Source organism: Hyposmocoma kahamanoa, unplaced genomic scaffold (genome assembly GCF_003589595.1).
Source record: "Hyposmocoma kahamanoa isolate Upper Pololo Valley unplaced genomic scaffold, ASM358959v1 87, whole genome shotgun sequence".
In the NCBI taxonomy this organism is placed as follows: Eukaryota; Metazoa; Arthropoda; class Insecta; order Lepidoptera; family Cosmopterigidae; genus Hyposmocoma; species Hyposmocoma kahamanoa.
Genome location: NW_020654422.1, coordinates 19,167,164 through 19,191,199, shown reverse-complemented (window position 1 = coordinate 19,191,199; position 24,036 = coordinate 19,167,164). Strand labels below are relative to the sequence as shown.

The following is a 24,036-nucleotide window of genomic DNA, read 5'->3' as shown; positions in this document are numbered from 1 at the left end:
TCCTATAACCGGGATTCATCCCCTAATCGCCATTCTTAAAGGTGGAATAATTTCTCCAAATTTGAATGGGATCACTGCTGAATATCACGGAAATCGGTTCACAAATGTCGGAATATCCTCCTCCTTATTTTTGAAGTCGTTAAAAAACATCTCAACCATATCGTTCTGTGTGTATTGTGCATACTTCCTCATTGACTCATTGGTATCTTAAATGAAACAAATAATTTACTTTTTGTGTTAAGTAAATAAATAAAATACTCATCAACATGAATAGTACTACCGCACTATTCATGAAAGTAATTCTTGGAATCGTTCCTTCTGCGTGATTACTCTTATCGTAGGTTGGCGAATGATATTTATAAAAAGGTTGGGACTTCACAGTATCAGTGTACGTAGAACATCGTCGAACAACATACTCCTATTTATTATATATATGTGCAAACAGTGAATAGTAAATTTTTGACTCTTTAATAAATCGTATTGCACTCGGCAACAAAAGAAGCACCGTAATAGCAACTAATAGAAATAATAGCAGTTTTAAAATAACTTATTTACAGAAAATGGCAAAGCCAAAAGAAATAAAGTCTAGATTGAAGAAAGAAGGCGAATTCATCCCTCCCGACGGCGGCTGGGGTTGGATGATCGTGTTAGCTGCTGGTTTGTCAAATGTAAGTTTTATTTCTACATAATATCTATTCAAAATTGAACATTTTATTTTACTGGACCAAGGCGATCACTGAATGGTACTTGATAGGAGCTAGACGTCCTCGAGGCAGACCACCACCTGCTAGGTAGTCGGACGATTTCGTCGGGGTGGCAGGAAGACTGTGGAAGAGACTCGCACAGGACGGATTGAGCTGGTGTGCAAAAGAGGAAATGATGAAACTATCCTTAGAAAATATATAATATACCCGGTGAAATTTGTAGATAATTTGTAGCAGTTCAAGTACCTAAAACGCAAAAGACAGCAGATATGATTCAGACAGCGGTGCTACGATAAAACTCGCGATCATTTTTTGAGTTCTTTGTAAAGAGACATCACTTAGTAGGTTATCGTCTTTAGTCCTTGTGTTAGTAGACAAACGTAGATAAGCCCATTTGTGCCCATGTACCAGCATCGATATCTATCTGATAAATCGTTTGTTTGATTCTGTTCCCTTTGTCTGTCTAATAAACATTAAAAATTCCACCAAGTCTTGTCATACATATTTTTAATCGATTCTGACCCTCGGTTTATCAGGTCTATCTGCCCGAACAATCACTGACACAGAAAACTTATGATCTTGTATCCCACGGCAACATATTCGTAATATTAATATTCTCCCTTATCGCAACAGTGGCGTACCTAGCTAGTCAAAACCTCGGAGGAAAAGGGGCCTTAAGAATATGATTTTTTATTAAGTTTATTATTTAATAATGGAAATCAGTTAGCCGTGACCATGATACTTGTAAAGGGTCCGAATTGTTGGTTTGTTTGAAAACACAAGTACACGCGATTTATATCTTTAGCGAAAACTTAAGAACTCTTTATTTTGGTGTACAAGTTGAACAAAACAAATCCACATTCAATCATATGGTAAATACAAAATAAAATATTATTGAGCGCAGGTATCGTAAGACAAGAAAATGTAACAACTGAAATGTGAAAACTGGGATAGTCACAGCCTACAATAATTTGTAAAGACATACTTCGTTTGCCCGTAACAAACTCTACAAGCGACAGGAATTGACCCTTTACCTAATAATAATTTTTTCATGGAGATTGCCAAGTGTAAGAATAGGAATATGAATTGCCGAGCACAGCTTTGCCACTTTACGCGAATTCACCACTAGGCGGTGGTAGCCACTTTCCATCAAGTGGACCGTCTGACTTTTTGTATTCAATGAATAAATAACATTGAAACATTGACCGATTTCTACTTCCAGTTATCGGCGCTTCCAATGCTCCAACAATTTGGTCTGCTGTTTCGGGATAGACTGGCACAAGTGGGTGTCACCGGATCGGCTCTCACAACAATAATCAACATGAACTCCGCCCTGACGTCTTGCGTCGGTGCGTGACGCGCCTTGCATGGTAACTCCTTGATACCATACCGGCTCTTCTCCTTTTTTACTTTTACAGGATCAATTTTTACTCCCGGCTGGCCATCTGTCTGCCCTATCTACCGACCCAAGAGATAGGGAGTTCCGGGGAGACTACGGGCTCTCCGGTAAAACCAGGGTATTCTTGGACTCGCCGAGTCTTGTGGTTAGCTGTAGCCATGTGTGAATGGACACGTTCGTCTGTCCTGGTAGTATGTGGTCGGGACATTCATCTCGCGCGCAGATAGCGCATCTTCGTAACGGTCTATGAGGGCCTAAGTCGTGGAGACGCGCGGTGCACCAGGTAGCTCATCCAAGGCACTACTAGCCTTTTGAGAACCTAATGAAGTCGGTGCAAATGGGCTGATCTGGGGTCAGGACCCAACTGAGGTCCCTGTGCAGGCAGTGTTGCTTGCATTGGTTATAGTGCTCTTTTCGTATAACCCTATACCCTACTTATGTAGAAAATAATGACCATCTGTCGGCTGTATTATTTCAATTCGGCGACTTTGGGATAACTTCACTATTGCCGCTCTTCTGTCTTCTCTTTTGTAATGTACTCTTAGAGCTCACATGGACACTCAATTGCAAGATTATTTATTTAAATGTACTTATACTTTGCTTGTTAAACAAATTACAAAAACGTGTGCAAGAAAATCTTTACATTGCGTCTTTACTTGAAATAACTCACTTTTGAGTATGTATATACTATGTACTACTCGTATTATGTCTTCCCTGAACATTGTGAAACATTGCTTCTTGTTATTAATATACTACCTCTTTAAATTTCAGGACTAGCGAATGGTCCAGTATTTAAAACATTCAGTTACCGCGCTGTATCTTTGACGGGTGCCATTGTTGTGTTCATCTCATTACTACTCACGACTTTTTCCTACAATTTCGCTTCTTATTTGATGTCATTTTCAATTCTTTATGGTAAGTACGATTACTCTCACATTTCAAAACTATGAGTAAATATAAAACAATTGACGGCCTCCGTGGTCGAGTGGATCGCACACCAGTTTTTACGGAGTCGCCATCTCTGAGATCCCGAGCTCTATACAAGAGCTTTGGCTACTTACTTTGGAATTAAAGCAACGTATGTAATGTTGTGTAATATTTATTATTTTATTACTATGTTTTTAGGTATTGGATATGGTATCAGCAGCTCTGCAAATGCGCTCGCATTAAATACTTACTGGAAAAAGAGAAGAAGATTAGCAACGGGATTGTCATGGACGACCACAGGTCTTGGACCGATTTTATGGCCCCAGATATTTAAGTTTTTCTTATTCCCCACATTCGGTCCTAGGGGAACAACTCTATTTTTAAGTGGTTTTTCTCTACATTCCATTGCCTGTGCACTTCTCTTACAACCAGTAGAATGGCATTCAAAAAAGCCAAAGGAAAAAGAAGAAGAAATATTTTTGGAGCCTGATTGTAAAGAAAGTCGACTAACTAATGACAAAAAGAAAGAAAGTGGCTATTTCAGCCAAAAAATAAAAAATCTTAGTGCCTTTTCCAGTCAATATCTTTACAATGAAGATGATCCAGTAAATACAGGTTATGAAATCACAGACCCTGGAATCCCAATGATGGTTCGTGCCAACGATGCATATTTCAGTCAGTCGAGACAATCACTAAGAAGCAGGCTTCCGTCAAGAGAAGGATCGAACAGAAATTCTCGGTTAAACTCAAAGAAACCTTCTATGACAAATTTAACTGAAAATCGATCACGCAAATCGTCAACTTTGTACTTAAATGAATCTAAGAAAAACTCAACAGCTAATCTTGGAGCTTTAACGTTTGAACGAGATTCTGGTAAAAAACCAACTGTGACGAACTTACCTGAAAATAAATCTCGAAAATCGTCAACGATATATTTAAGTGAATCAAAAAAGAACTCCTCTGTTAACCTTGGAGCTTTAGCTCAAGAACGTGAAACATATAAACCGAAACGTAAAATATCTATCACTGATACACAAATCCCAGAATCTGAAATAGAAGATTGTCCGACACTTAAAGCACCACAAGATTTAAAAGCAGATGAAAAGGCAGTTTTAGAACAGATAGACCCAGAAAGGGAAAAACTAATTATTGACAGAGCTGAAAAACACCTAGCTAGTAGTAAAAGCGTAAAAACACTTAAATTGCCTGTAGAATCTCCGTACGGAGAACTTTACAACAGAAATAACCACAGCAACGTGTCGTATAAAAATTTCGACGACAACGAGGAAAGGAAGTATCTTAAAGACAACCACAGCAATCAATCATATCGCACAACAAGACAAAGAAGGAAATCTAACAATTTTAACTATGAAAGTGAAGTTTTAAAAGAGGCTTCGTTGAAGCTTGAGCAATACTTGAAAGAAAAAGATGAAGAGACCGACCAAAAACTTAAGTTATTAATCAGTACTGATTTAGACGATGACGTGTTTGAATACAGCGATGATAAAAAGCAAGATGAAAACCTAGATGACGAAGAAAAAGAAGAATTAACATTTTGCCAAAAAGTTGCATTGTTCTTTGATTTAGATTTGCTAAAAGATTTCACATTCATTAACCTGATGTTGGGCATAACTTTGGCGAATTTTAACGAACTCAATTTTTCTATTTTGACGCCTTTCATACTGGGCAGATTTAATTTGAGTCCATCAGAGATTTCGGACTTTATGTCAATACTAGGTGGAGTCGACGTTGGCGTACGGTTCTGCATACCGTTTATAGCTGGAAAAATCGGCTGGGACAACAACTCGTTCTTCCTTTTTGGAGTCATCTCTATGGCTATGGGGAGAGTAGGTATGTAAAACACTGTGCACCAATTGCGTTTACCTCTGTCAATCCAGGTAATACCTAATATTACTAGAGACAGATAGTGAGTACTTTCTATTAATATTATGTAATATATGCATTATCTCTTCACTTACTACAGTAACTTAACTTCTTAATAGTTTTTAAAAGAGAGGAAGATATGACTTATTGCTCGATATTCATTGAAAGAGAAAAAGTGGAACAAGTGAAAGAGTTAGTGTATTTGGGTTCTATGTTTAGGTGTGATGGAAGATATGAAAGTGACATTGAAAGGAGAGTGAACGCAATGAATCAGGTGAAAAGTGCGTTGCATGCCTTCATGGGCAGTCGGAAAGTGTCTAAAAAGGCACGACTGGCTGTGCGTGAGGGGGTGCTAGTTCCTACACTTATGTATGGTAGTGAACGTTGGGTTTGGCAGTAGAAATGAGAGCTTTGAGAAATATGGCTGGGGTGACCGATGGATAAATTACGGAACAGTGTGATAAAAGAGCTTTGCGGCGTGGAAGAAGATGTAGTGACAAATATAGTTAAAGGCATGGTTAGATAGTTCGGACACTTAGAGAGAATGAATGAAAAAAGATTTACGAAACAGATTAATAAGACGAGTGTGAGCGTGTATGAAAGCACAGATGCGTATTGATGAGGAGAAAAATGTATGTCAGGACCGTAGCAAGTGGAATACTGTTCTCTCTGCCTATCCCAATGGAAAAAAGGCGTGAGATGTCTATATATATACATACCTTATTTCTAAAGCGCTAACAATTTATGCAGATAAATACTTAAATGTTCTATACGTTTTCCTTTTCCAGTATTAACTTTCAGCCAGAGGTACTGGGTGGTGATGATAGTGGCGTGCTTGATTGGCTTCGGCAAGGGCCTGCGTACAGTTTTCATGGCACTGGTGATACCGACACATGTACCGCTTCATAAACTCCCTGGCGCCTCTGGTTTACAACTTCTGAGTGCTGGGATTGCTTATATTGCTCTTGGACCCGTTGTGGGTAAGATTAACTTTCGGCCCCATTTATCATGTCATAATTAATGGTCGGAAAAAGGTGCGCCACAAATATAAATACATGTATAGATAGATATAGCTACAAGGAGCGAAATAGAGTTTTTGAAACCACCAAATTAATTACTTTTTCTAATTCCGGATTTCCGGACGAAAGAAACTCCTCTCGTTATTCTATTTATGAAGATACATAGCCGTATATGGATACAGCCGTCAAAAATGGCACTTTTTCGTCAGGCGTTTAAGCGTCCAGCAGTTCTTTTTATAAAAAGTATTAAAATAATCTAGTGTGAACATTTTCCATTTAAAAAAGGTACGACATTTCTGCTAGTGGTTCGAATGTATGAACATCTGTTGTACTGTGTTTTTTAATTTAAATATTTATATCATGAAAATTAACATGTTAAAATTGTCGTAATTCTTTTTCTTAAGTTCTTCTAGCAAATGTCGTCATTCCATCAATGTGACTGTCAATATGCAGTATCTAAAGCTAGGGAGGGGCGGTGAATGACCATTCTCCTTACTTTTTTATTCTCTGTTTTGGTAAAAGTCAATTAGCTACTGCATTTTTTACATGGCACCATTAGCATTACTTTAAAATCCAACTTCCACTTCATACGTCGGTAGTTTTGTCCGATGTACGATGCAGTAAAACCATGTATTTCCGGAAATCCGGTAGCTATATCTATACATGTATCCTTAGAATAATAACGCATAGAATGATAGTTTCATATCAAATGAACTGTCACAAGTGAGGCAAAAATCAAATTCATGTAGGCTAGTTTTAGTAGTAGGTTAATTTTCGGTTTTAGTGAATATTTATATAAAAATACAAGTTGAAACGCGTTACTTCCTTGTGGAATGTGATGTTAGTATCTATTTTATGTTTGTATGACGTATTTTTACACTCATTTACCGCACATTTCGTCATTTTTAGCTAAAATTCTTGATCTGTTCGCGGTGCAAGTTGACCTTGAGCACTGAAGGCCTGCCCGCTCGTGTAGGCCCATTGGGAGCGCTCAATTTGCCTCACTTAGCGTGTGCGGACTAGGTTTCTATGCGTTATTATTCTAAGCATGTATCTATATATGTGGAATACCTTTTTCCGACCATTGCTCATAATAAAAGAAATGTTTAGCATGGACGCGAGGCAAGTGTGGTCCAATTCTTATACTCCTTTTCCTTCAGTATTGTTTAGTGTTTACAATTGCAATTATTTGGTTTCTTATACCTTGATAACTCGAGGGAAGTCTTTGAAGAAAATGGCATTATTATAGCAAACTAACCAGACTCTAGTTTACTTAAGCAATTTTACTTAGCTTAGCAAGTATTACTAACTAGTGACAGTCCAAAATTATGGAGTCGTTTCAAATGAAATGAAATCAAATCAAGTGCTTTATTGCGTATCAAGTTGTACAAATCTAGTTGTTAAAATGTTGTCACGAACCAAACATGAACCCTGCAAGGGCTTTGCAATCCTAAAATTAAATTAATTTATTTACAAGCAAAAAGCATATAAAATTGATCCATATTAAAAGTTTGTTTGTCATTCATTTAATTATTTTTGCGTGCAAACAAACGCTTTACGTATGATTATGATAATAGAACATTTCAACCTCTGTACGACCGATAGCTGGGCATGAGTCTTCTAGAAACGACTTACTTAAAAGATACTTTACAACTACTTGTTTATTCCTTTTACTTATTTTATACATTTTTATTTAATATATTTTATACATTTTGAAAAAAGTATATAAAGTAGAGACGTTTGAACTCCATAGAATTATGTATCGTAATTCAATATGTACCTAATCAAGTACATAGACTTATTCAGCGTGTACCAAATCGAGTACTCCTGTTTTCAGCTGGTCCTTGTCATTATTAACAAACATCTTTACCAAAAATATAATCTTAAAAACATTTTAGTACCCATACAAGTGCGATGAACCCGTAGTTTGTTTCCGTAGGTTGGATCTACGAGAGTGCAAGAACAGAAGTAACCCTTCATTGTTTGAACATTTTCACTTGGCTCACAGCTTTATCGTGGGGTCTGGAGAAGTACATCAGGGCAAAAACACGAAACGAATCTAAAGAAGAGCTGGTTGCTGCGTAATCATATATTAATTTGATATTATAATTTCTTATTGACAATTTTTAGAAGTACTATAGGATATGTGATTTATATTTATAAAAGCCATAGATTTATTTAAAATAATCTTATTTTTAGTATAGTGTTCCTATTTTTCCACTAATGGATGTGTTAATTTAGAAATAAACCCGACTCTAAAAAATCCACATTGTAATAAACGTACAATTAGTTGCTAAACACGTAGATATTAAATATTACTTAACTTTAATAACAATGCATAGAACTAGGCACTATCACGAGCACGAGATAATAAATAATGCACGTCATAAAAACGTAATGCCAAAGCCGTTAAAACTCTACAAACAATTTTTTTTTAATTCTCTTGAACTAAAATTCGAGCAATTCACCATAATTTAAATTATGAACAAAGGAAGCTAATTGCGGCTGGGACAGAACAAAATAAAGAGTGGGCGCACATACACTACAAAGGCAAAATAGGCAAGGAAATACCAAACCTTTGTACTTACAAATTCAGTATACTTCTACTTAATTATCATGTAATACCTACATAACACTAATATTTTATTTTTAAATGACTAATAAACATTGATATTGCACTTCCGTATTTACTACCAAATTGTGTCCTTCCATTCTACTTTCATCCCTTTGTGATGTAGCAAAAATAAGAAGGGTGATCTTAGACAAAAAAAAACCGTCCCCCCAGAGACCGTGCCGTGTTTATTCAATAATACTAACGATTAAACCGGTACCAAGTAGGTAAGTGTGCGTCATGTCAGTATAGTGGCCCACGCTGCGCGAACGCATCTCGTCGCATAACTTCGTGTTTTAATTTTGTTTTACAACGCTTGTGTTTGTTTACTCTGATTTGTTACGGTGTACAAGTTGAAAGTTACTTAGTTGGAAGTTGGGATAAGCAGGGTAATTATTAAAATAGAGCAACAGACAAGAGTTTGACCTCGATTAGTAATTAATTCAAAATTGAATTGCATTTTTAGTCAGAAACTCAATACCAAAGGCGTGCTTACAATGCGCCTGGTCGTATTGAAGCAGCAAATAAACGTTATAAAACTATTGCTTATAAAATATTAAAAGGCGCTCGTGAAGATTATGTGTAAAGAAGAGCAGCTTTCATAAACGAATAATAGCGTAGTTTTTCTTGGTTTGAATCCATTATAGCATCATAATTTGCACCATTTACACACTGTAGCCATTGTTTTAATGCCATCCGCCAATAATATAAATAATTACCTTGACATTGAGTGATTTAATCATTATTGTAAATGTAAGTAGTGTGTCTCGTCGCTTAATCCCAAATAAGTAAGTAATCGTTTTTGTAATAACTGATCGTAGGTAGATACTTCGATAATGTGTTGCGTGACCGGATTATACTCGATTAAAACCAATTGATTATTATCGTGTTAATATTATAATAATTACTGAACTCTAGAATAACTAAAGAAAACTAATTATTCAATCGTTCTTACATAGTCAACAGAATAATAGAAATAAAGCAAACTGGAGTTATGTTAATGATTCATCTTCAATCCTATCAAACACATAGCATCTTGAAATACTAATTTAGCGTCTAATTTAACGACTGACAAAAGAGTAACCCTGCATTTTATAAAACCTTTACACAAAATGTGCTTATCGTTAATATTGGGCAACGTGACATCAAACTATGACTCCAATCGTAATAATTATACTAATTATAGTAGCAGCAGCTCCACAAGATGTTTACTAACCTGCTTATCACTGCACAATACGTATTTAATTTAAGCTAACGACTGATTGAGTTATCTCGAATATGCCATTCAACTCACGATTGTCTACACCAGTATTTCGTATTTCATTTAATTAAGAAAATCAATCGAAAGTTTTCTGTAACAACACGTTTGCTTCTTAATCAAACTAAGTGTTTTCGCCATCAAACGAAATTGTCAAATTTATGCAACAGGTGTAATTTTTTGTTGTATACCAGCAAGGAGTTACTCCAAAACCTACACGAAATAAATTGATTTGGTTATGACCGCCCGGGAGAGGCGCGGGGCTATGTATTATCTGGACTCTACTCTCTATAAGTAGAGAGGCCTATCCACTAAAACACCGGGGGTGTTCCTCCATGTACCTTGTGGCGAGAACCCGGGGACGCTGCCGCATTCTTCCACAAGCCCACCGGTGCCGTCCATTTGCACGGACCCTCCCAGAGTCCAGTGTGAGAATAGCTCTTCATCCTGTTCTTTTAATCGCAGTGGACTGCCTGGCAGCTAACCTAACCTAGCGAATGTAGGACACTAGTTAAAAAGCGGTATGACGGGTCACACAGATGGCAATGACCGATAATAGGAAGTACTCTATGGAATAAACGGATTCGAAATATAGACCTAGAGACCAACTAGTTACCTCGCAATTTTACGATAGTGAAAACAGCTCAGAGTATGCCAAAAGAGACAAAGTATTGTCCGAAGGTGAGACACATTTCTAAAGTGAAATGTCGTATAATTTAAGTACCTACATAAATTTGCTCACACCAACTTATCGGGTTGACACGAACAGACGTGGACTAAATAATACCGAACGGGAGAATTATTTGTACTATCCTTGATAACAATAATAAAATTATAAAGATAACGAATGTTCGAACGGCAGCTTATTATCTCATTTGTTACTTATGCACAATAGGTGCGGAAAGTCTGTTGACTAGTTGGATCTGTATAGAGGCAATATATTCTCCGTTTGTACAATAGCTCAGTGATAACATGTGTCTGTGCAACAACAGAATGTGAACAACATGTGTTTTAGTAAAACAATAGTTGATATAATAATAGCAGATTGCAGTGACGATTTGGTAATAGTGACAATGAAACTTATGTAAGTGCTGGAAGTGGTACAATGACTATTAACAAAGTACCACCTGATGGAGGGTACGGATGGGTTGTTACCTTCGCCTACGCTCTTAACAATGTGAGTATACTATTTTCTTTAAATAGCAAAGACTTACAACAGTATTAAAAATGACGTGGGCTATAAAACTTCTGTTACAAAACCCAAACACGATATGTAATTTTAAAATGAACGTGTTAAACTGGTTAATTCGCATGATGAATGCCGGTCGCTTCGCTTGGTTATATTTATGTTTCAGATAAAAAACACATTGCGTTTATTTTTAATAGAACATAAATTAGCAAACTAAACGTATACCGTAATGCAAATTATTCATAGCGTCCATTATGATAGCGTCAGACTAATACAGTCATGACACCAATGACTTTTTCCATATTTATTTTAATTATTCATATTAGTAATAAATTTTCGAATGTAAAATGTTTAATAATATTGACTATGCTAGATACCTCGATCATTGACCCATTTTGACGACGAACGCATCTGTATATACATATATGTAAATATAGGTACATTATACCCAAGTCGAACACTATTAAACATTCATTCAGAACGAACTTTGCAACCTTCAAAATGTACGAGTATATTTGTTCGTACCTTTGTGTTACATTGTCTTATGTGTCGGTGTTAAGCGTTATATAAATATAAATAACCTTAATTTAAATATTTACTTTAAAAGTTAAATAAACGAAATAATAGTTCACATGTAAACTAAATGTCTTCTATTATGTTACGATACTGATAAATGTCGAGATTTAAATAAATATATTTTATTTTATATTTATTCTTGATATCTTTTTGGGTTACATAAATATTTTAACAATAATCCACAGATACGTCATTGCCTTACGCATACATATTTCATGTAAACTATTTTGTAATTTTCTTTAGGTGGTAGTACTACCTCTGATTGCTGGCTTTGGACTGGTCTTTCAAGAAGCCTTTGCCGACACAGGCTTATCTGCAACCCAAGGCACCCTTGTCATCACTCTGAACCATGGCTTCGGAATGTTACTTTCCTTCTTCGGAGGTCCAGTACTCCGAAGATTCGGTTATAGAAAAGTGGCCGTCGTTGGAGCTATATTCGTTGCTGGTGGCCTTATATTGACATCAGTGGCATCCAGTTTTTGGATGTTCCTTTTTTCATATAGTATTATCAATTGTAAGTATTTGAGGTTGTAATTCATATAAAAATGTCTGATGAGTGGAAAGGCTGTATAATGTATCATATAAATATTTTTAAACTAACGCTCATTTAATATAAAATTATATTCTATAATATCATTTTTGATAACAATAAATTGCCATTATACTTATTTTAAATAACAATTTTGCTATAAGTTATAAACCATATTTTTTACTTACGGTTTACACTGAAATAAATATGACATAAAACATGTTCGAAAACGCAAACAAATAATAATAAAAAAAAGGCGCGTATATCACAGATACTGGGTAAAAACCTCGTAAAAATTATTTGAATTTAAAATTATTGTTATATAAAAAGGACTTTATAACAACATATTTTAAAGTTCTTTTTATATAACATATAATTCTCTTAATTACAAATAACAATTATATGCAAATAAGTTATAGGAAGTGAATTTAATCAAAGTGAAAATTATATTAAATAAGCATTATATCTATTAAAATTAATTTATTTGATCGATTGATGAGTTTATCACACAAAATAATGAAGCACAATTTTCTTTTTTACAGCTATAGGAATAGCTGCAGTCATGGCAGCATTTACTTTAGCCATTAATTCATTTTTCAAAGAGAAGAGAGGGAGGGCTATCGGAGCAGGAATGTCTATCACAGGGCTAGGCGCCATTGGTATGCCTCTTGTAATGAGCGCCCTTATGAGTGCCTATGGTTGGAGATATGCCGTCCTCATCTTAGGCGCCATCTGTCTTCATTCTCTAGTAGCAGCATGTTTACTTAGACCAGCAAAATGGTACTTAAAAAATCAACCAACTTTAGAAGAAATGGAACCATTGAACAAACAAACTAGTATAGAATTAATAAATGGCACTATTACTACTCCATTGAAAGAGAACGGTATGCATATATTGCTTACATTATGTTCTAATTGATTTAGTAATTGAATAACGTAATAATAAAGTTAATGTTATTTCATTTTCAGGTGTTTCTTTACCCCAAGTCGAAGAATCTATAGAAAACAGGGCACCTCCGCCAAAAAGTATATCAATGAGATCTCTTTCATTCAATACAAGTCTCGAACCGAGAAACGCGATCTCACATCCTGATTTACGGAACAAATATGCCGAACCGCCAGTTTCCGAGTCTCGATATAGATGGTGGGAATCTCAAGAAATTAACTTAGGCAGCTCTATCAATATATTTCTTGAAAATGAAACGAGAAAACTAGAGGTCAATGATAAAGAATTGACATCTGGGGAGAAGAAGAAAAAAAGTTTCGGGAGAAAAATTGTCGACTTCTTCGACTTAACACTTCTTACCGATCCTGTTTTTGTAAATATTTTATGTGGTTTATCGCTGGCCGCATGTGTTGAAACTAATTTCTCACTTTTGTTGCCAATCATACTGAGAGATATGATGCAATTCCCTACAAGTGAAATTGCTATAGTAATGGCGGTCATTGGACTCACGGATACATTGTTCAGATTCGTGTCCCCTTTTATCGGAGAGTGGTGCAAAAAGTCTCCGAGAATGATGTACATGACCAGTTTGCTACTCATTGTCTTTATTAGGACTAGTAAGTTATTATCGAACTTCTAACTAATTCAGTTAATAGAGAAAGTCATTAACCAGTTAAGATGATTATACACTTAGCACCTAGATTCCACTGATCTATTTTTAGGATCCGATTAGGAAATTTAAAGTACGTGAATCAATTTCTAATGTTACAGTCTATTGCTACCTCCCAATATAGGCCACTGGGGTGTTTGTACGGTTCATATACTTGGAAGAGTAATGACCCCACTGACGTTGATAACTATTGTAAACTCATACATTAAGTTGCTATACACGTGCACATAAAATCGTTTTTGAGGTTCATGTTAAAATGTGTTTCTTGTTTGGTAACAGTACTTTGATGGATGTCTTTTTTATACTTACAGTAATGCTGTTTACGTCATCATTTACTGGTATGATCATCATTGCCTTGGCGATGGGAGTTACCAAGGGAGCCAGGACTGTATACATGAACATTGTAATACCTAGCTATGTGCCAATAGAGCGTCTTGCGTTTGCGTCTGGTATACAAATGTTCTTTAATGGCATCACTATAATCACTATTGGATCTCTTCTGGGTAATTATGCTCAAGGATAATTATACACAGCGAGATTTTCTTATCTCAATTTTCACGTTTAAATACTTCAATGGACAATCTCACATTTCTTCATAGTAATGATTTGGATAATTATTACAATTTCGTACGTCGATTATTTTGATATAAATATTACATAAGAGATATATTTTAAAGTTCAAAACCCTTATTACACCCCTTCTGTCTATAGTAATAGGATTGAAAAACATAATTAGCCTTACATTCTTAAAATTTTATAATAAAACGAAAACTACAAAACTCCACGTGAAAATAGCTTAAATTTATGGATCTCAGTAATTGCCGTTGACAAATTTATTCTTATCGTTTTTCAGGACGCATTCGAGAGGCATCTGGGTCGTACCAACTGCCTATAATCGTCCTCAACGCTGTTACAATGGTAACAGTCTTCCTTTGGACCGCAGAATTTACATACTTCAGGATGAAGAATAAAAACAAGAAAATTACGACTGAAGCTTAATGTTACTAATGATACATGTAATGTTTATGATCGTAGAGGAAGTTAAAGTGTCGATCGCACCAAGTAATTTTAACTCACTAGAATAGCGTGTCTCGACTGGAGTACTGTCTTCCTTTTTAAGACCTATCCGTAAATATCTGGCGATACGTGAGGACGAACATCAGTGTCAGTGAAAAGTAATATTGCTCCATATATTTTATACGAAGCTATCCGACTGTCGGCGTCAGTAACGTTAAATGACGTCAGTATAGAGGCCTATCCACACCTATCAGTGCCGACACATAATGGTCAGTATCGTGAATACCAGTGAAAAATTAAATTGTTGCATAAATTTTGTATGAAGTTTTCCATATTGAAGTGTCAGTAACGTCAGGTTGACCCGACGCGAATTTCTAGCTGATAATATTTTCATTGACGGCACGGATGTCATATGTGACTGCGATACTACAAGTGCCAAAATTAACCAGCAATCAGCAGTTGCGTTGATATGTGTGGATGGGCCCTTATGTGGCACATAAAACTTCCTCCGACATTGCAAACTTACGTAACTAATGGATATTTACAAAATAATCTGATAACATTCGATATGAAATACGTGGTACATGTAATATATTTATTGTACTGCAAAAGAACTGATAATTCGTGTATGTTATTTTGGAGACGATTATTTAATTGATTAAATCAGACTTATTATAGTTTTGCGAATGAACTTAAAAGATGACATAGGCAGCAACGTTTCTTATTTCACTATTGTATTACCTACGTCACCATGTTAAGAAAAAACAGCAGTGAGAATTATTTTATTACCTTTATTTACAGTCAGTGTTACATACTATTTACAATTTTATATAGAACTCTTAGCATTTGTAAATACAAGGTGTCAGAAGGTAATTATAAAGGTACAAAACTTAAAATTAATATTATAGTGAACAAAAAAGTTATTGATTTGGCAAATATATAATAAAGTCCTACTTTGGTTCACTTATTTTCATGATCAAATTAAAAAGAACACTCAGGGTATGGTTTTCTTCTTAATTTGCTCGGGTTTCCTTTTATTCAAGGTTAATCTTAAACGAAAGTCTCATAGTTCTAATTCACAAATCTGTCATATTCACCAAGACACACTTGTTTATAAAATATAGTTTGGCAAATTTGTTTTTCACTAATATAAGTTTTTATTTAGGCACTTCACGTTATATCCTTAGCACTTTACGTCCCTTCTGTCTCAGGAGGATCTGCAGTCGTTGTGTTTGCTGTATCCTGTAATACATATTTATTTATTAACGCAACGCTGAGTGTAGTCATTTATGCTACAAGGTAATAATTATAAACATGCTTATTATTATCACTTGTCATGAACATAGGCTTTTCCAACTTAATGGTATTTGTAACAACTACGCAAATTGTAATAAACAATTTCAACAATCAGGTAAATATTAAACACCCGACTCGGAGGAAATTATGCTGATCATTTCTGATATTACGGTCATTATAGAGCTACAAAGTATATCATTGCTCAGGTTATTGAATGACCTTAGAATTGACAGTAAGTATTTCATAAATTATTGGTTTTTTTTGCAGTTCATAAAGGTTAAAACCAAATAATTGATGCGTTCGTTGCGCCTAGCAAAAACGTAAACAACGATAATTGTTCATTATTTTTATATCGACTTATTGTTTCTGTATTTATCGGAGTATAAGTATGACGAGTTATTTTGTGTTATAAAAGGGATATTATACGGGCAAAATATGCAGCTGTAATCACTAATCACACAAAGACACATTTCACCTTATTCAACATAAACAATGTTATGTTTTGTAAGTTGGTTAAAACCGTAATACCAGATAACGTAAAAATCAACCCTAGACGATAACACGTATCATATTTTTTTACATCATATACTTTAAAATCAATAAGGATGTAGTTATAGTTTGTGCATAAAAGAGTACAGTTTAACAAGTGCAATATACGAGTATGTACAGTGTGCATATGTGTGCGTTGCAGCTACAATTAAATTTATACTATCAAATACCGTGCTATATGTGTTATAAATTAGTAATAAGAACCTCTTCCGTGTTAGGTACATTAGTCTCCTCAGTGTGACTGTTAGTGGTAGTACTTTGTTCCGGACCTCCTGATAATGTTGTAGTGTTGTTCTGTTGATTCTCCAGTTCGTTTACTGAAAGCAAAATTATTAAAAATAAACTTCTAATTCTATAGATAGTACGTTTGCTTGTTTGAACGATCAAATACTTACTGCTCTGATACCAACTTCTAGAGAAAGCAAACGAAGAATCAGATTTCAGGGACTCAGTCTTGCCACTTCCGGTCCCCGTAAAACCAAATGACGGTCGATGTGGAAATCTTGGAGACTTAAATGGCAAACTGTCCGACGCAGTAACATCATTATCCAAGCCCGTTTTCTTTGATTCAAAATCAACAGAGTACCATTCGTTTGGCTTGTCAATGCCTGGAGATGCTTCTCGCCAAGGTTTTGCTGTTACTACATAAACTTTTTCCTTTGTCAACGGCGATATCGAAGTCTGTAGTTTACCCCACGGTGCTGGTGTAGTAGTTGTACTCCTAAAAGATGAGGCTGCTGTGTAAATATAAGGTTTCTTGATTTCCTCTTCATTTTTAGCACTATTATGTTTTGTTTTAGTTCGCTCAATATTATTATACTCTTTGAGAGATTTGCTAAATGTTCTGTTTCGATCGTCAATCACGGCATGTTTGATGCTACTGGATCCTACATGGTCGTAAAAATCATAGTTGGTTGGGGCTATTACGAAGGATGTTATAGGATTCGTAGTAGTTAAATATTCGTCTGGAATCTGTTTAGCATATTTTACACTTGGACGTCTTCTATCGGGTGTTTGGAAATGCTTTGAATATTCTTGCTCTGTCCAGTCATCGATAGTGTGTTGTAATTTTATAATATCAAACGGAGGCTCTTTCACATCATACAAATCGTTTAAAATAGAGTGAGTATTTAATCTATCTGAATCATAATTTTGAGTCACTGGTGGTTCTTCCGTGTTGTAACTTTCTGTCACAGTACTAAAGTGCAAATTTTCAGTATTGGACGGAACTTTTCTAGCTTGATATTCGTCTTCCGGGGCAGACGTCCAATGGTCAGGAACTTGATTGAAATCTACATTGTTTTGGCCACCATTTTGACCCGTGGTGTATGGAACAATAATCTGGACGATCTTTGGTTTAGTTTCTTTTTCTTGTGATACAGGTGGCGGGAATAAAGTTTCGCTATAATCATTGCGACTTTCATCCCAAGCACTAGGAATAGTTGATACCTGAGGAGCTGTAGTCGTTGGTACTTCATCATAAAGTTCATAGTCGTTGTCACTGCCTGGTGTTGATAATGTAACAAAGTTTTCAAAGTCTTTATGTGGGGCACTGGGTTTTAAATACAACAATGGAGAATCTATATTCTGTAAATTATTCTCGATTCGATATTTATCTACATCTTCATCTTTGACTCCTCTTAAGTCAGCAAAGCCAGTTTTGTGATTAGAAGGGATGTTATAGTTTTGTCTCAGACCGGAAGGTAAACCATTATCATACAAATCGTTTCCATATTCGGCGCCGGTGCTCTCAAAACTTGCTTCTTGATTTGATTTAGTAGCCGCAATATGATCTTCGGAAGCTTGTGATGATACGTCGCGAACATCATCGACTGTAAAATGGTTCGGTATATTTCGATACGCTTTACTTTGATTTTGTTTCGTTTCACCAATATCAATTATAGTTGATTTTATAAAAGACGGTGGATAGTCGATAGAATGTGTGAATTCCGCAAGAGGAACACTTTGGTCTATGTTCACATTGTTTGTATTTTGCTGCATTAAGTTTATTCCCTTAACTACGTTCTTCGAAAATGATTGTCCTATAATTGGTCTAAATGGTCGCGCATTGAATATTGGTGGTAAAGGAGATACACTGAGATTTGGTAATGCAACAGGTTGTAAAGTATGAATGTTTCTTCCTCGACTAAATGGTGCTGGATTAGCTAATGCCAAAGACATATTCGGCGTTGCTGACTTTTTGCCATCGTTGGGCAACACTTCTGTCTTTACTTTATTTGATTCTGCTGCTGTCGCTGAGCCAGGATACGATATATCTATAGAGTAAGTATTTGTTATGGGCTCTCCGTACGAATTTCTGAATCCTGTAGGTTGATTTACTTTGGGTAATTGCAATTCATTCGATAATTCTGTATCTTTGAAAACGTCAACATCACTCTGAGGTGGTAAATTTTTGTTTATTAACGTTGGTTCATAATTTGATGTGATAGGTGTGAAACTGTTGGTCACAGGACGAGGTATTTCGTAATTTGGGGCCGGTGTAGCGTATATAGATGTTGGGGATCCATAAGTTGAACTGGGTACGCCGTATGTTGAGCTAAGAGCGCCAAATGATGAACTGGGTTGACCGATTGTTGTTGTACTCGGTAGCCCATACGACGAACTAGGTACCCCATATGAAGAACTTGGAGGAGTATACGTGTTTTCTGCAGTGAATGGTGAACTGAGTGGACTTTGTGATGGCACCGCAATAGTATGTGTCGGGCTAGGCGGTCCGTACGTTGAACTTGGGCTGACAAATGAGCTTGTCTGTGGTGGTCCGTAAACAGCATGTGGAACACCCGGTGACAATTGAGGAGGCTTAAATTGCTCAAAAGGTTGAGGCTTGAATTGGTGAATAAAGTTCGGCGCATATGCCGTGGGACTTGGTGGGCCGTAAGTCGGGAACAGGGTTTGATGCTGTACATTTTTAGCTCCTAAATTATATCTTATTACTGGTATCCATGGCACTAAATTACAAGGGTTGCAGTCCTTTTTCACCGGGGCTATGCTATTCGTATTATACACTGAAGGTTCGTAGCTCGTTTGCTGAGACGGGAACAGCCACCCGGACACTTTTTGAAACAAAGAGGGAGATGGAGTCGTCGTAAAAGGTTGAGGTGGTGGTACAAAGTTAAAGTTATATTGTTTGTAAAACGGTGCAGGAAATTTGAAATCCTGTGAAGGAGGTGGGGGAGGCGGAGGTGGTGGAGGCTGGTAAACATATCCCACGTCCACATTTTGCCTTTGCAATCTCGATGCCCCTCCATGAAATGGCACGGGAATTATATTCGCTAGCGGCGGTGGCGGTGGTTTCAGCAGCTCGCCGAATTGTGAAGGCGTTTTCGCTTTTGAGTAGGGCAAATTGGTTGGCTCGCATCTACATCTTGCTATGAGAGCGATGAGTAGGACCCGGAATATCTGCAAAGAAAAATATAACTGTGAGTCTTGTGCTTGACTGAAATTTCTCATCGGTAGTACATAATATAACGTCTAATAAGAACATCTTAGCGTTCATTTCATAATTAGTTAGAAAATATAGAGAAACACGCGCCGTGACATATCGGAGGCATTGTGGCTGCTTCCCACGAACTGCCATTCTTTGCACTTTTCTCTTTTCTCATAGTACACCAATGAACGCGATCAGAATATGCTACTTTTTGAATCTAATTAACATCTAGATTGGATTCTACGTCTTAATCAAGGAACAATCCGACCGATATTAGAATAAAATGGAAAGGAATACTAATGTCTGTAGTCTAAGGAAATGTGGAAATGACAGTATAATGGGATTAGATTAGTGAGAACCATTCGTGGTTTTCTCTGATCACGTGCTTCAATATACTGGGTGGAAAAAATCAATTAAAAAGAGAATTTAAAAAAATACCTTAAATGTTTAAGATAGCTAATTTTACCCAAAGGAGACATTCCTTTATTTTCTTTATATGAATAACTGCATTCCCAGATCGAGTTCATAGATTTTCGCGATTATTATACACAGGAAATGAATCTATTTTTCGTATGTATATCGCGCATAGTTTCATTTCCTATGTGTATTCACAGATTTTTTAAACGTTTACCTGAGTCGGGAAATGAGCCAACTAAAGTGTAAAAATAAGCACTCAAAATTTTATTGTACTAATCGATATAATATCTACTATTAGGTACTGTCGACTCTAACACAAAAACCACGTACATTAACCAATAATATCTACTATTAGGTACTGTCGACTTTAACACAAGTACATTAACCACTAAACTTGCTAATTATAACCTTTTGCAACCTATAAAGACGGTATTTATTTTTTGCACTTTTAGCTAGTTTAATTCCCGGTTCATAAGCTTTTAAAAAAATCTGTGAATGCAATTAGGTATTTATGTGAATAAAAAATAAAAAATGTTATCTTTAAGTAAAATTAATATGTCAAGTATTTAAGGTAATTTCCCTTCATGACATTGATTTTTTTCACCCTGTGTACACGTAGACTCGAAAGTCAAAGTCCGTGGTTTTTGTATTAGACCCGTCGTCCATTTATTTGTAAGTCAATGTAAAAAAACCTAAATTTATTGTGCGTGACACACTGAACTACCAGTGATTAAAATAATCACGTGACAACAGGACCGTTATACCACGGTATGCAATTCATGAACTTTGCGTGTCAGATACCAATTTTTTTTAAACACTTACTGATGGATCAAATGTTTTTGAGGTAGACCACTATTTTAGAAACCATTTTGTCTATTAAATAATTATGCTAACATTATTTGCAATGAAAATAAAAATTTTAACTTTGCCATTTATACGCATACTAACTAGCACACGTGAAATCACTAAAGCTGTTTACGTAATTAATTAACATAATCATCAAGTGTGGGACACAACCTGTGTGGACACTGTAGCCCCGTATAGATTTTTGTTTTGGTAACAAAGTATTGGGACTATAATGTAAGCAACAGTCACCACCACCTTTTGCGGTTGAAACCCTGGGTCCCTGGGGGTCACAGGCGAAACTTCCAGTGAACGACCTGTCAGATCGCCTCGTAGAAGCCTGCGATGACCACAAGCCTGGCAGCTATTTCCGTCAAAGAATAATTTAGCTATTCAAAGAGGAAATGTTGCTATACATGCAGCCGTAGACGCATACCACACCTAGAGGTGCCGGTGATGATTTTATACCGATTTATCGGATATCGAAGTTATAACAGGTAAAAGAACTAATATTAATAGCTATTTCGGTAACTACTCTAGCAAACTTTTAATGCCTGGGTCTGTCATTTAACAAAAATAAACAACTTCAAAAATACGTCACGACAATCGTGTGTGTTATGTTTGGGCTGGTGATTTCGGTATTTATTTATTGAAAACATACCTTAAGTAGCGTTTTTTAAGTTTGCCCTGAATATAAATGTTTATAAACTATACTTTAAGGAGTAATTTCATGGTAAACGTTAGAACCACTCAAACGGAATATTATCATATTTATCCAAGTACACCAAAAATTTCATTAGTGCTTTTTAAGTGTAGGATTTGCGGTGTATTACTGCATTTTATTTGAGATTTTTTTGTTGGTAGTACGGAGGGTATTTATTTAGCAATGCAGAATAATAATTTTTATTTATAAAAACTTGTATTTAAAGTGAATGCTTTTCTAATTTGCGAAACCAAATAGCCGCCATTTTGCGGTAGGAGGAGCGCATCGCGTGAGCGGATATTCTTCTGGGCACGATACTTATAAACTTTCAAATACTATATTATATTATATTTATAAAAGAACTTAAATATTTTTTTTTAATTGTCATACATAAGAACGAGAAAGAAAGCATTATTTTAAACTTGGACTTATTCCCCATGACGTAATGTGTACTTCGTTTGTAATGTCGTCACATCTAGATTCGAAAGTATAATGCATAGACCATGATTTGGCAGCAAACTAACATACTGACAATCAATTCTGTATTCGTACTACGCTCGAGTTTCGAAACGTATGTTATAGGTATCTTGCGGGTGCTCGACATTTAAATAAATACGTGTAGAAAAGTGAAAATGTCTCTGAATACGTAATTGTTTTCCAGTCACGCGAAGACGTAAAATTGCTTAAATTCATTCATTTATTCCATTATATCTAACTTACCAAAAATTGTAACAAGCTACTCACTCGCAGAGCACGTTGAATTCGTAATTATTTAGATACTTCTGAAAACACGTTAGACATCCAAACATATTGAAGGTATTCGTGTGTTAGAATACATTTAGACTAAACTACATGTATTGTAATAAAATGGCGTGCACACATAAGTCTCATCTAATAAGACAGTTATTAACTTAAACGCGGTGACTGTTATTTTGGTAAACTTCATTGATAATAATGTTAAAATGTTACTAGATTTCTAAATGATAATCATTTGAATAACCTCAGAATAAATATTCAAATGTCGACAATATCAGTAGCGCACAAATCTCACCCCTCATGGAAGAACGGCATAAGTGCAGTTAGGTCAAAAATGTTTATTGCTCCATTGGATACAGAACAATATAACCCACATCCTTCCCATTTCCTCTAACTCTGTCGACAATATTAATCGAGTTACAAGAATTGCACAGGATGTAAATTATATTTTTCTGTATCCATTGTAGCAATAAACATTTTTAACGTTACTTATACCATTCTTGGACAAGGTGCGATAATGTCAAAAATTATTTTTTAGCCATTGAAGTTAGAGATTTGTCATTTAAAATTAATAATAATAATAATAACGCACACACTCAACATAGCCCCGCACTAGGGAAACCCTGTGTCGCGGGTGCCATGGACACACACATAGACAACCACAAATTACACCCAAACTCACGAGAGAAATAAATGTAGGTCATACAAATATTTCTCCCGGCCCGGGAATCGAACCTGGGACCTCTGCGTGGCAGTCCGGCATGGTAACCGTTCGGCCACGGAGGCAGTTAAAATTGTAGACACTTTATAGTACAGTTTATTAGTTGATAAGATTTTTTTGCATGGTGTTAAGCGACACGCCAGATCATGGCAGGGCGTGGCAGTGCAACCCAGAGCTTTAAATCGCAAAGATCTGGATCTGGAAAGGACTCTACCATTGCGCCTGTCGCCATGAGTCGTAAGTTCAAAAGTCCCATGTGACTGTAATCTCACCAATACTCTTACCCTTCAAAACCGGAACACAGTAATGCTCGCATTACTGCTTAGGGGCAGAAATAAGTAAGGTAAGTACCCTCGATGAACTCTTTCATGAGGAAGATTTATTGCTACTGTTCGGCTACTGGTTGTTCCCGTGTTCTTATTCGCATTAAAGTTTTCGATAGCTTCAATGATTTTATGTACACAAAAATAAGATAGTTGAGTAGGTTAATAATATTTATATATTTATATAGTAAATAACGCAACATATTTATATATTAAACAAGCTCATTTTTAATTTGCTTTTCGGAGCGTTC

The 24,036-nt window shown here is 35.9% G+C and overlaps 2 protein-coding genes across 3 annotated transcripts in view; one reads left to right on the top strand and one right to left on the bottom strand.

Moving 5' to 3' along the window:
- Positions 1 to 496: 496 nt before the first annotated feature.
- LOC113235513 lies at positions 497 to 15,079 on the top strand. The gene is made up of 12 exons (XM_026471247.1): positions 497 to 668; positions 1,927 to 2,053; positions 2,875 to 3,018; positions 3,229 to 4,881; positions 5,703 to 5,894; positions 7,873 to 8,015; positions 10,860 to 10,979; positions 11,811 to 12,081; positions 12,639 to 12,980; positions 13,066 to 13,659; positions 14,024 to 14,215; positions 14,566 to 15,079. Exons 1-12 carry the CDS (start codon positions 561 to 563, stop codon positions 14,709 to 14,711), a joined length of 4,032 nt encoding a protein of 1,343 aa, XP_026327032.1. The 5' UTR covers positions 497 to 560; the 3' UTR covers positions 14,712 to 15,079.
- A 224-nt stretch (positions 15,080 to 15,303) lies between these two features.
- The window catches only part of LOC113235475, a 50,274-nt gene continuing 41,541 nt past the window's right edge, over positions 15,304 to 24,036 (bottom strand). Inside the window, exons 2-4 of one of the 2 annotated variants that reach the window (XM_026471171.1) lie at positions 16,970 to 19,994; positions 16,779 to 16,891; positions 15,304 to 15,971 (exon numbers count right to left, since the gene is read on the bottom strand). In XM_026471171.1, the coding sequence (XP_026326956.1) occupies positions 15,921 to 15,971; positions 16,779 to 16,891; positions 16,970 to 19,994 (3,189 nt within the window). In that variant the 3' untranslated portion in view covers positions 15,304 to 15,920. The remainder of the gene's footprint in view (positions 15,972 to 16,778; positions 16,892 to 16,969; positions 19,995 to 24,036) is intronic. The other variant, XM_026471172.1, reaches the window with a different exon arrangement.